At 35.8% G+C, this 13,312-nt stretch overlaps 1 protein-coding gene across 2 annotated transcripts in view; it reads left to right on the top strand.

The window, feature by feature from the left end:
* The window catches only part of CACNA2D3 (calcium voltage-gated channel auxiliary subunit alpha2delta 3), a 413,270-nt gene that overhangs the window by 286,508 nt on the left and 113,450 nt on the right, over positions 1-13,312 (top strand). For both annotated transcript variants that reach the window (XR_015275129.1, XM_086846678.1), the window contains one exon: positions 11,679-11,696. Coding sequence is in view for 1 of the 2 variants with exons in the window: in XM_086846678.1 (XP_086702804.1) it covers positions 11,679-11,696 (18 nt within the window). In the remaining variant the exon portion in view is untranslated. The remainder of the gene's footprint in view (positions 1-11,678; positions 11,697-13,312) is intronic.

Below are 13,312 nucleotides of genomic sequence, written 5' to 3'. Positions count from 1 at the left end.
CTCACTGACCCTTGTTCTAGAGAGGTGTAATATTTTGTAACTTGCAGTCAACTGGATCCTCTCTGGTCAGCCAGAACTGCTGATAAATAATGAAAACTGTTTCCTGAGATGAAAACTGATTGGATGTATTTGAATAAGAATCCATAGAATTACAAATGTCAGTAGGTTTCACCTGCTGGATGTTCTCCCACCAGTTACTACATACAAATTACAAAGAATTGCTCTGCTGTTGAATTTGATTAACAGGCATATTCATGCCAAAAGGGTATTGGTCCCATTTGCAGACACCTGCACACTGGAGATAGAGCAGCCTGGGACCACTTCCAGCTGGGATCTGCCAATGACTTACAGTGCCTTCGACTAAGAGGACAAAAAATGCTTTGCGTCTCCACCTTGTTTCACAGGGAATTTTCTGGTTTTGTTGTGACACAGAAATAAGATTCAAAGATGACAAATCACTGACTAGAGAAAGAATTTGTTTCTTCCCTATGTGCTATGGTGAATCCAGCATTTAGGAGGACGGGTTTATCCTTAATGGAAATTACTTAATGACATTCAAAACTGCCCATCTTTTATTTTACTGCCTCTACTCTGAGTGGCGTTGAGTTAATTATAAGGAGATTGTATTGTATTATTTTGTCAGATATATTACCTTTTTCCAGTGTGTTTCTGTCTATAGTTTTCATGTAATAGATTTTTTAGGGTAAATGATAATGTAGGAAAGCAATGAATTTAGTATAATGTACTAAATCCCATCCTTTGATCTCATATTTATCATTCCTTGACTTTCTGGAAGGAAGAGGGCAGTGAAGATGAAATGTAATTTATCTGCACTGTTGGAGTAAAAACCTGCAATAATAAGAAAGGCTTATTAAATGATTGGTACTCTTTGAGCTTTGCTGCGGTGGCAGAATTCAGTGCAAAAAAAAAGAGAAGACAATAAAAGGAAATAATTTTCTCTTTTGTCTATTGTTCTGCAGATATGGAAGTCTTTAGTTATTTATAGTTTTTTTTGTATAATCAGGAGTTTTCACATACAACTCAGTCATGTGTACAATAAGCATAAACATTGGAGTTCATGTTTATCACAGTCATTACGACAAGTATTTTCTTTAAAGTTAGTAATTTGCAGAGAAATTATTCAGAAATATACAAGGAATTAAAGGATGTTTCTTACGGAAGTTTTTGCTGCTTGACAACAAGGTGTTTGGCCTTGGTCTACACCGCTGTATTTTGTCAGATCAGATCTTTCCAAGCAGGGATTTTCACGAAGGATTAGTTTAAAGATGATCTATCCAGTTGGTAAATGATCTTCAGCAACATCAGTGCCATCAGGGGAAAGTTTAGAACTCATAAGTATTTTCTCTGGAATTTATAACACCCATTTCACCTGCCCTGATGTCAGGTTTTGGGTTGTAGGGAAATGTATTCACCCTAAATACTAGTTTATATTTGCTAGTTCTAGGAAAATCATTAAAATGTGCAAGGGCTCTCTAGTAAGCGTTGCCACAAGGACTCTGCAGGGCCATTGCATTTAAGAACTTCTACAGAATAGGATTTTTCTTTTTATTTAGTGGCACATAAATACTAAACCAGCATACACATTAGAAAGTGTATACTAATACCAAAAACCAGCACAAATTACAGAGCTTTCTAATGTCTTTTTGTTCTTTTGCAGCCAATGAACTCTGAGTAATAATAAAGGCCTCAGATTTCTATGTTGACAGGTTTATTCCATAAAACTGTCCAAAAAGTAGAAGTAAACTGCCTAAGTCAGCTATATGCTTCTATTCCACATGGGTTACATTTATTGATTATTATTCTTCCTTATTTTACTCTCTAGTAAATCAGTAGTATCTGTCTTACATAACCTGGAGTTATGCTGATGTAAACCAGAAGAAATGTTCATTGTGTCAGTTAAAAAAAAAAAATAATAATAAAAAAAAATCTTAGTTTAAGGTGCTGGGATTATACTTCTGTTGACTGAGGGAACATTCTAACATTTTGTATAAAACCTCAGAAATTTGAGTCACAGTGGACAACAAATTGTCTTTGTAAAAAAAAAAAAAGTTTAGCCTTTACCTCCTTCACCTTGTCCTTTTTGTGTTATAATCTAGTTTAAGAAAATGAAGATAGTGAAATCTGATTTTTCAATAATCAGGGGGTTTATGCTCATGAAAATGTTGCCGTGTACTACAAGATGATGGTATTTATTCCATTTTAGGTTCTACTATGCCTAAAAACAACCTTAGTGTCTGCAAACAGCTCTAGCTCTGAGACAGGTGAAAGAATTTTGAGACCTTTTTTAATGTGTTCTTGTAGTGAAGGAGGGGTAAGGTTTTCTTGACCTGCTGGATAATGCAGTAAAGGAGAAGAGAGGAGAAGATGATGGGTAACTTTACCTTAGGCCAAAATGTTTCCTTGATCTAGATTTCACATGCAGTGTATTAAAAAATGAAAAACTGCATGGTTGAATGTAACTTAGATCATCTAGAAATGCTGTCAGATTTGCTAGCTTCCAACAAATCAGAGCCTTCGTTACTGGCCATCAGGTCACACGGGCCTTTGGGAAGCTTTGAACTTTCAATATGTGCAGAGTAACAACAAAAAACTTCCAAAATACAGCAGCAAGAGAACTGCAGCTCTTTCTCCAGAGTGAGTGAACCTTTATAGGACCTGATGAATTCATCCTGCAATATGAAGAGTCCATAAAATGCTCCATGGCTGTTTCAATAAAGCTATAAAATCTCAATGTGACACTAGAATGGTGAGGTGCATTAGCTTGGGCTTCTTAGGGGGGTATGAAGACAGAACCTGGTCCTCAAAGCAGAGTCAGTGAACAGGATGCAGCATTGATGGTGTCATTTTGTCCTTTCTGATGGCAGCACTAACCACATGTGTAATACCAACAAGATGATAGAAAAAATTTATAGAAAAATGAATCTATTTTTAGATTAGGAGCTTAAAAATAATGCTTTTAACAGTTAGAGACTTAAACGTGCCTTCTGCTCTTGTACATCTCTGTTAGCTGATAAAATCAGTTGCTTTGCCTGTCATGTCAGCCTGAAACCACACGTTGCTAATTTGGAAACCACCTGGTGGTCATCTTGATATTAGAGCATAGTATTTTAGCATAATGTTAATTTATTTCCAAAACACACACGGAGCATTTAATTCTCAAATTTGTATGCAAAACCTGGACAAAATTTTTATGGAGATTTATTCCTGGTTTTTGAGAGCATCCCTCTTCCCTGATAAAGAACAGCACTTTTAAACTTCTACCTGAGCCCAGTGCCTGGGCTTCATGTAGTATTTTTATGCACTGGTTTTGAAAATAATTTGTTCCTTCTTTTTCTTTATGCTTCATCTGAACTTTTTCAGATGTGTCTTGGATGGACTCATCAGTGCTTATCCCTTTCAGAGGCAAATCGATAAACGAGACAAAAGATGATTGTCTTTGATTGGGAATAAAGTTTTTTTTGAAAGCTTTGAAGCTTCTCAGTTAATTGTTGTGCACAAACTGCCTTTCCTGCTGGTTTCTGGTGCCCTTGATCTATTACCATATCTGTGGATTTCTTCTTCTCAGCAAATGAAATGATCCTAATATTTTTGTGCAGCCTTTCTTCCTTTGAAATAATCTCTTGTTGTTTATCATCTCAAATGTTCTCATGAGTGTGTGGTGTCTATCTTGTTCTGCCCTCCAGCCTCCTGCTCCACACAGAGCAGTTCTGGGCCATTGCTTACTGACATTGCCTTCAAGGTGTTTTATGCCAGCTGAATATAAAATCTGTAAAAAAATTCTGCTCATTCAGAAGCAATCAGTGGGGGAGGAAAAAAACCCTAATAAAATACAATAATTATTCTGAATGTATTTGTTAGGCAGCCAAACAGATTTTTCCCTCTGAAAATGTCCAGTATTTTAATTCTAAAAGATAATTGGTTCCATCACTTAGAGCCTTATACTGATTCCAGTCTTTGCCTCAAACTTCTAGAATCAGGAAGTCAATTTCAAAATTGAAATTTGGAAGGACTTAAAGCAAGTAAGAGAAAGAGTAAAGTCCCATTAATTACAACCTTCCCTCCTCCAAACCCAACTCCATTTTCCTTCACTTTGATATTCCTAGAATCTTTTGCAGCCCAGATTAATTTCCTACAAGATAAATTTAGTCCTCTAGTTAACAAAAGTAGACAGATTAATTACACACTCTTACTGATGAGATTCTCAGTGATGATTTTTTTTCCCTATGCCTGATTTTTCTGGTCATGTTTCTGGTCATGTTTCTGGTCATGCTGAATTTCAGACATTTGAAATCAATCAGTTATTTTTCTATTTTTCCCCAAGTGTTGTGTGCTAAACATTTCACAGTAGTTTTGCAGGTGCCTTGTTTGGTCCTGGTATTAGCTGAAGCTTGTTTTTTCAATTACAAGTTCATTGATTTCATCATAAAGTAAAAAAACCAAACAAAACCAAAACCAAACAGAATAAACAAACAAAACCCCAAAACAACTGCCACAATAAGAAGCTTAAATGAAGAAAATGGAAAGCAAAATCATCTTGAATTAAATATTGTAAATAAGTCCTGTTAGTCCTCTGATGTCAGGGCAGTTTTTTTACAGAATACAAATATTTTTATTCTTAACCCTGAATCCTTGACACAAAATTAGTTGTGAACTTCATAAGGGGTCAGTCTTGTCTCCATACCTGTAAATAGTGTCCCCTGCAAATAAGGAAACGTTTGCTTCTACAGAAAACTGCTTGACATAAGTAACTTCCTACCTGTTTCTTTACTGCACATTTTGTAGTCCTAGTCCAAAATGCTGGGAACCTGAAATGATGCTGTTTGCACATAAAGGCCAGCAAAAGATTCTTCATTAAATGCAAGATCCATGAGGTAAAACTGGTATGAATTGTGCTTAATTCCAAAGTTATGTCATGGCAGAAACCTTCACTCCTGTGAGGTTGTGAACCCCACCACAGCAAAGCAGAAATGGTCTCAGGTTTCTAAGAGCCCTTAGAGGCACAGATTGTTTGGGACAGTAGGGGAGAGGGCCAGAGGAATGGAAAATGAGTCTGGATACACCTTCCACTGCTTCTGCCTGAGCAGTGCTCTGGACATGCAGAATAAATGGTATTGCTTTGTGGAAAAAAGATGGAGAAAACCAATGGTTTGGGATAATTCAGCTATATCCTTAGCTATTCCCTTCTTAGGCTGTGTTGGATGATTGCAAAACAGACTACAGAGCAATACATCTCTTCTAGAAGTACAATCCCATTTAATACAATCAGAGTAACATGCTAAAAATCACAAACACAATTAGTAAATCTGATTTTTTAGGAGACATTCTGGCTTGCTTTACACATTCAGTAGATCAAACACACTTTCATCTATCTTCAGAAAGGAGTTATCTTTAGATGTTGGTCTTACATTGATATGTAGAGCAAGATTTAATACAGTGCAAGATCAAAACCCCACTAAACTCACTGCAGCATCCTCATTGACTCTAACAGATATTGTGTGACGCTCTTGCTTGGGTTGGCTTTGAGGACAGAGTTGATTTTACCATGAGAGAAAGAGGATGTGTGACTGGCTCCTAAGAGGACTTATGATCAAGAAATGATTTTTTGTCTGTAGGAGGACTTTCAAAGAACCTGCCCTTTTCCCAAATGTGGAAAAGCATTTATGTGAGATGAACAAATGAATGAGTGTGTGTGTATGCACCTGTCTTCTGAGGTTGATTCTTTTTCCCTTCCTTCTCTTCCTCCCTTTCTTTTTTTGTAAGAGATAAAAAGACTAGATATACAAATTTGAATGTGAATTGAATCCTTTAGTATCAGTGATGTGTATCTTACAACCATTAAGTTACAAATATTAAGTTTTGCCTGGACTTGTCTATATTTAGAAAATTATTCCAATTCCATGAATGAGTATTTGTACAGCTTTTAATTAGGAAGGATAGACCTACTATACAGTAGACAATAGTTGTATCAGTAATTTCTATAGGAAAATATAAATATAGTAATGTTTATACAGAATATATGTTTGCATATATAAGCAGAATTGACTATGGATAAAATTTCTGCTTAGGAGTATTTAGTTATTGGAGTAATAATGAAAATAAGACTTGTTCCCTTTTACACAAAATTTGTGTTTGGCCTCACACATGAGGCCAAAATTTTGGTCATGGTGTGTGGAATGTTCATGGAGTGTCAGGTCTGCTACTTTGATTTGTAGTCATGTGGCTTATCCATGCAATTAGTAGAATTCTATAAAAAATATTTATTAATAAAGTTTCTAACAAAACCTCATGTTTAAAGTAATCACTTGGTTTAATTTAAGTATAATCTTTTCTGTAAATATTTTTCATTCATTAAAAAGAGAGAAGAGTTAGTTTATACAAATGAAAGAGTCACAGGCATAGACTCACAGAATATATGAGTATGGACTTCTTGTCTGTTCATTTCCACATAAAGCTCAGAGAGCAGATGCAGACAGATATGACTTAAATAACCATTTTAAAAGTTGAGAATATTTAGATCCTTTTTGTGCTGATTCTCATTTTATGAAAAGATTCATAGACTGCTTTAGGAATTCTTCAGTCATTTGCATTAATAAGCAGATAATGTATTTTAGAAAATGTATCAAATCTTCAAAGAGTGGAGCCATTTTATTAAAAGTTCTTCAGTTTATGTAACTTTTTATTTTGCTATTTCTTAATTCCAATCCAATGCCTTTACAGATCCTGTGTGTTCTCTTTTTCATATTTCACAGGAGCTAAATTCTTTCCTTTCTGTCATCTATAGGAATTCTTTTTAAAGAGAAGTAGAATTGTAGTTTTCATCTATGTTTTATAACTCTCTTCTCCATAGCAACATTTAAATTTCCTCTGATGGGTGTACTTTGTATGCAGAGCACAGTCTATCCTTGACTAAAATGCTGTAGTTACTGAAAAAATATGTGGTAGCACAGTAAAACAATTATGTGAACAATGAAGGATTTGGTGTTAAATCCCTTGAAAAATCAAGTGCATTTTTTTAGAGATGTTGGCCTAGGAAGCTGCAGGTTAATGTCACTATTTTAATATTTATACTGAAATCTTAATGTCAGGAACATCCCAGTAGGAGGCTGAATTTTATTTCTTCCTCAGTGTGTGCATATAATTTTCTATGATGCCTGTAGTACATAGATGGGGGAGAATAAGTGCACAGATTGCAAGAGAAATTGTCAAAATCATAATATTTAAATGCTGTATCTTATAGCAACTGAGTAAGTAGATTTTAAAGCAGAAAGTTTAAATTTTCTGCTCTAAAATAGAGAATTGGAATATTATTTCTATTCTTTCCCAAGCTTTTGCTATTTATAGGAAGAGCTGAGGAAACCTGCTAGCAAAGTATGAAATGTTTTGCATTTCTCCATGTTTGCCACAGCACTTCATATCTTTCCTGAAGAGTCAGTATGTGACATGGATGGGATGAACATGAACATTAAAAACACCATAAATTTAGCAAGGCATTAAGGTTAAATTTAGTGCAGCTCAGAAAGTATTTATAGAAATGTCTTTATTATCAAAACCATATCCAGACTTGCTGATTATTTACTGATATGTTTGCAGTTACTTTTTTTTGATTTGTATTGTATCTGATTGTGGAACAATCAAGTCTGCAGGGCTGTTTTTCTGTGACTTTTAAAAGCTTGGTGGGAGAAAAGGACTGTGGAAATGAGGCCAGTGAATGTAAAATAAGAGTCTTTATTTTTTTCCAGTGTTTAAACATAAGTAATTGCAAAAGTATACTTTTTATAACAGTAATTCCATGAAATCATTAGAAAAATAGAAATGGAAAGTTGATATCATAATTATATATGTTATTCTTGTTTCATTAGTAATAGAACCCATGGTTTTAGACATAGTAAGAAACTACTGAGTATAACTTACTCTTGCAGAAGATTTTTTTTTGCTGTTCTTCAAACAAACATCAGGTTGAATTCTGATCCAACAGAACAATAAGTCTATAATTCTACTGTGTTTTCCTTTAAAACTTTTGGACTTGGTTTCTTGGAAATCAAGGGCATGCAGCTACATAATGGTTTGAATAAATTGTTGAAACAGGTCTAAAATATTTTAACCTTTTGCTTTTCAATTATTATTAAATCATTTACAAAATCAGTCTTTACAAACTTCTTTTGATAAGGGTGAAAGGAGATGGCCTTTTACGAGGTACTTATGAGAACTACTGGTCCTGTGACTCATTCCTGCTCTAAAGACAGTATTTCAGATCTCTGGAGTTTTGTTTGGTTCAATCATGTTGGTGTCACAGGTATCTCATCCAAAAAATTGTGCAAAGTCCTTAATGTTGTATCTCTTTGCCTGTCTTGTGGTTTTTTACCACTCTAGTAGTGTCTAATTTTTCTTTTTCTGGTAATACCAAACACATTTCCATGAAGGGCTCAAAACAATGCTAGATTATTTGCAAATGTGGAAAGCATGCCAGTGTGTGCACACCAGTATTGAAAAACCTCCTGCAGTTATTTATTCTGTGTTAGATGGTGTGACGGGACCCCAGGTTGACCTGAATTTAGACGTGGAATTCTCAACATGTCTTACTGACACCAAGCATATTGTGAACCTCAGGGGGCCTCCACTTTCTGAGAGTAATATTTTACAATACAAAATAGAATAAGAAAATGTTTTTAGTAAAGATTTTTTTTTTTCTGGTTAAAAGGAGTTTGAAAACAAATCCCACTACTTTTTTACCTGTATTCTTGCAATGCTCCATTGTTTTAGTCTTGCTCTTTAATCTAAGATATTTTTTTAAGTTGCAGCAAAATCTGTGTATTTCCATCAAGATCCCTAAGTCTGCTTTTTCTAAATCAGAAAACCAGGAAATTCTCTTTCCCCTGGTGCTTACAGGTGTGCAGGCTCCTGTCTCTGCTGTGCCTGGCAGTACAGCAAAGGTCTCTTCAGAACAGCTTTGTGCAGCAAGGTCCATTTTCCTTCAGTTGGCTCCTCCTGACCCACAGCTCCATGAACCAGGAGGCAGCAAATAGCCAGGGATCCTCCCTGAGCTCCAGTCACAATAATTTTAACAAAACCTGCTTTACCCAGATGGCAAACTAGGAGCAAGTAAAACAGATCTGTATCATGTGTATTGTTTAGGGACAAGCACCTGAGGGAAGAAGAGGCACTACTGGAAAGCAGGAAGAGGAGGTCCTTTGGTGTGGCTGGAGCTGAATAAAAGCACCCAAATGGCACAATTTACCAGGGGTGAAGGTAAAATAGAAATACCTGCAGTGCTGGAGGGCCAGGGAAGGATCACACTTTGCTCTAAAGCTGCCTCTTGGCAGGGTGTGAAGCAAACACCCCCATCAGAGGTACCTGCTGGCTTTTACACACAGACAGGCATCTCTTCCTCTGCTCAATAAAGGGTCAGACCAGAGGACTATTACTGTTATTGTTAGCAAAATTATTTGTTTCCTATGGCCTCCCAGAAGGGGTAATGTCAGACAAAACTCCACAGTTTATTTCAGAGGAACTTGTAGCAAGTATTAAACTGAATTGCTGACATATAGGACGTTCTATCAGCCAAGTCTCAAATCAGCAATAGGATGAAAATTTACCTGATGGGAGCAAAGACTTTTTTTTTTTGTCCCCACTGTTTTTTATTGAGGAAAGACCTTGAACCTGGATTTTTAAGCCTAGGTGAAATGTGTTGAGAATTCCAGCCCCAGAAGAACATGATGCTTTCATATACTGACTTTATTATTCTTAATCAAGGTTGTGACTATTGATATTTCAGAGAATGAAAATACTCTTGATTTTAGAAAAGGTTATAAATTGGATTGATTAACTGAATTCACCAGCAGATAATAAAGAACTCTAGTTTGTAAATGCTTATTTATGTGCTCATGAAAATAATCTGAGTAAAAGCAATAGGGGTCACTTTGTATTCAAAAGTGTGAAGCATCTCGTTTGTGTGGTAGTTATTAATATGAAATCCTCATTTCAATCCATCTGACTGTAACTCCCTCACTTGACAAAACTTGACCTGACTGTATTTGGCAAATTTAAAAAAAAAAAAAAAAAAAAGTTGCAACTTTTTCCTCTTGTTTGTTTGAATGTAAAAAAGAAAAAGTTTCCACTTCTCAGAGTCAAGGTAATAAACCAAGTCAGAGGCTAACTAGTTAAACTTTCAGAAAGGCTTTAAACTGCTCTAACCTGTTATACAGGATTTAGGTCATGTATTTACAATTCACAGATATCTGCAATTTCTGCAGCAACCCTTTTATAGTGTTCAATGTAGAAATTTAATTTTTAAAAAGGGCTTGTTTTGAAATATATAGGTCACACTTTAATGTGATTATAGTTTATATTGTGATATTGGATCACTGCAGTTTAAGGATGAAAGAATTTTACTTGTAGCAATTCTTCCTGACATTAATTTTGTTACCATTTTATGTTGTGAAAATGGAGAAATTGTGGCTGCTTGCTCCCAGTATTTGTGAATTAGAGATCATGTGAGACAGCTCTCTTTAATGACATATACCATGTGGATATTAGCTTTTAACAGAGGACTGTGTTCAAGTTTGGTGTTGTTTTTTTTTTTTTTCTCTATTTGTTTTTGTTCAGAGGAAGGGCAAAAGGTCAGTCAAAAGCTCACTAGAGATCTTGAAAGTCTTTTTGCATTTGGCATCGATTCACCTGCCCGTTTCCATGTTCAGATGATGCCTTTAAAGAAAACATTTGAGTTGGACTAAGAAATTTTCTGAGGTGGACTTAGCTCAAGGCTAAAGTGCTACGTGTGTGAATTTCTCCACAAGTGTGGAGTAAGAGGAGAAGAATTCAGAAAAAGGGAAAACTGTATTGTGCCTGTAACAGTTTGGTTTTCTGACTTCCTCCACTACAATGGGTTTTCTTTTTTCTGAAGTGAAAACAGAACCCATCTTTCAGCTCTTGATAAATAATGTCTTTTATACGTGATGGAGTCTACTGCCTGCTCTCAGTGCCTTTATACATGAGTTGTTGCTTACAGTAAATACTGTGCACACAACCAGGTATGGCTACTCTTGTCTGATAACATTTGTGTGGTACAAATATGCATATATGCATAAACACTTGCATTTGATTTGCATATATGCACATATAATCATACTTGTGTTTACAGCACAGAAATGTATTGTTCTATGCATATATTATTGTATATTATGCATGTATTGTAATCTGTTTGCATAAGCAGTTACTAACTTTCTATTCCCATTTTGGTTTTCTTTCCTCTGTTATGGAGGATGCAACCTTCTACTTTAATAGGATAATCTCCTCCTAATGTCTGTTTCATTTAAAACTAAATCTGTCTTTATGTTGAATTATATTTGTGTACAGGAAGATGGAACTACTTCACAGTTCAGGTGTGATACCATATCTGATGAGAAAACAATCCCTTTTTTGGTGTGGTAGTATTTAACAAATTAAATGGTGCTTTTGTGATACCTCGTAGAGAAGCTGTCAAATCATAAAGTCAGCCCTCAATAAGTTGAATCAATTGGCAATGTAAACCTAGTTCCTCTAGTTTCTTTCCTTTACACTTTGTTCTATATTATGATTATGCTTTTATTAATACAGCAGCTAAAGTAGCTGTTCAAATTAATTTAATGTATAATTACTTGTTCTGTTTTGTTGTTTTCCAGCTCCCTCAGGCACAAAAGGTAAAATATTTTAATCAAATCCTAGTCATTCCAAGTAGTCACCAGTGCTTCACGTTTCCATGGTGGTGTGAGTGCGGTACAGGTGGTGATCAGTGAAACACTTCACTGTCACGGGGGCTCTGAGCTCGGCCCCAGGAAGGAGCCTGGCTTTGAGCCCAGCTGAGGTACCTGCTGAGAGCAGCTCTTCAAACATAGGAGCTATTTTAACATGCCAGGCGTCCAGTAGCTTGGAAATAACAACTTGGAAACAACTTGGAAACGACAGGGAGGCTATTTTATCAGCAATTTGAAATAATAGTAGGGATTAAAAAAAAAAAGCCAACTCACTCCATTAATCCATGTGAAATATTTCTGGATCTGTTGTAGAGACTGCAGAATCCATGGCATAGCTGGTACCCTTTCACTGCTCCCCACTGTATCCACCAACACACCCCTGAACATTCAGCATTTGACTTCTCTAGCAGGTTGCACACTTTTCATACAACGTGCTCTTGCCTTTAAACCACTTCTGCATCGATATGGTGTTACCAGGGTCAGCACCGCGCGTAGGACAGCACAGTCAGTGTGCCAAAGAATTGCTTGATGCCTGTTGCATCGTCCTTATGTATCTCACAAATATAATCAAGGCTTTCAGAAACTAAAAAAACTAGCTGGTGTTTTGTGGTTTTGGTAAAAAAAGTATTAAAATGATAAAAAGGAATAGAATATGCTGGACAATTGCAACACTCATTTGTCCAAGTCATTCTTATTCTTGGTAAAGCACCTTCAATAAGAAATGTCACAGCAATTAGTTTGATGTCACTGTTATTAACATTCATGGATGATGATAGAAGTTCAGTTTTTAATGAAAGCTATAAGAGAAGTGATCTTTCACTTCATAGCTTTTGAAGAATGGTGAGGGCATTCACAGAACTTAGAACTTAGAACTTCACTAACACATCTCAGCCACTTTTTAGTTTAAAAAGAGAGAAATATGAGGATGGGAGGCTTTATTTTTATGATGTATTTGAAAATCCCTTGCTCGTGGAGCTCGGAAAATTCTATTTCAAACCTCAAAGTAATATGCTATTTTATGACACTGGACTATGTCCGTGGTTTGTTCATGCTTTGATAGTTGCAGAACATGGTACCAAAAAAATGTTTGGTTTGTGGTTTTTTTTTTTTTTTTATCTTCTTGAAATAAAAGGTTTCAATAAATATTTTGTGTACAGCTTTCTGGAAAAGTAGAAGGACCAAAAGAGTGGCTAGGGTAGCTAACTTTGGCTTTTTCATTTTCACCTGCTTGTCTAAATGTTTGTGCCAAATGCTTCTCTTAACAGTTTGCAGAAAGAAGAGAGAGTCAGACTGTGATGTGCTGGTGCAGGAAGTACAAGCTGTTTGTCAGCTTGTGCCATGTGGTGCTGTGTTACCTGTTCTGATGGCCACAATTCTGAATAATCTGTTACAAATTACTCAAGTTTGTGGTTAACAATCACAATTTTCATAAATGGTCCAAGTTGCCAAATTTCAGTGATTTTTACCCTGGATCAAACAAATGCAGAACTAAAGCCACATATTTTAATATGCACACATAGCTGACTACAGTCTAGTTGACTGTGTGTTACTTTTGTGCAGAG

Source organism: Cyanistes caeruleus, chromosome 11 (assembly GCF_971803275.1).
Source record: "Cyanistes caeruleus chromosome 11, bCyaCae1.hap1.1, whole genome shotgun sequence".
NCBI lineage: Eukaryota > Metazoa > Chordata > Aves > Passeriformes > Paridae > Cyanistes > Cyanistes caeruleus.
This window is presented reverse-complemented; position numbering and strand designations above follow the sequence as displayed.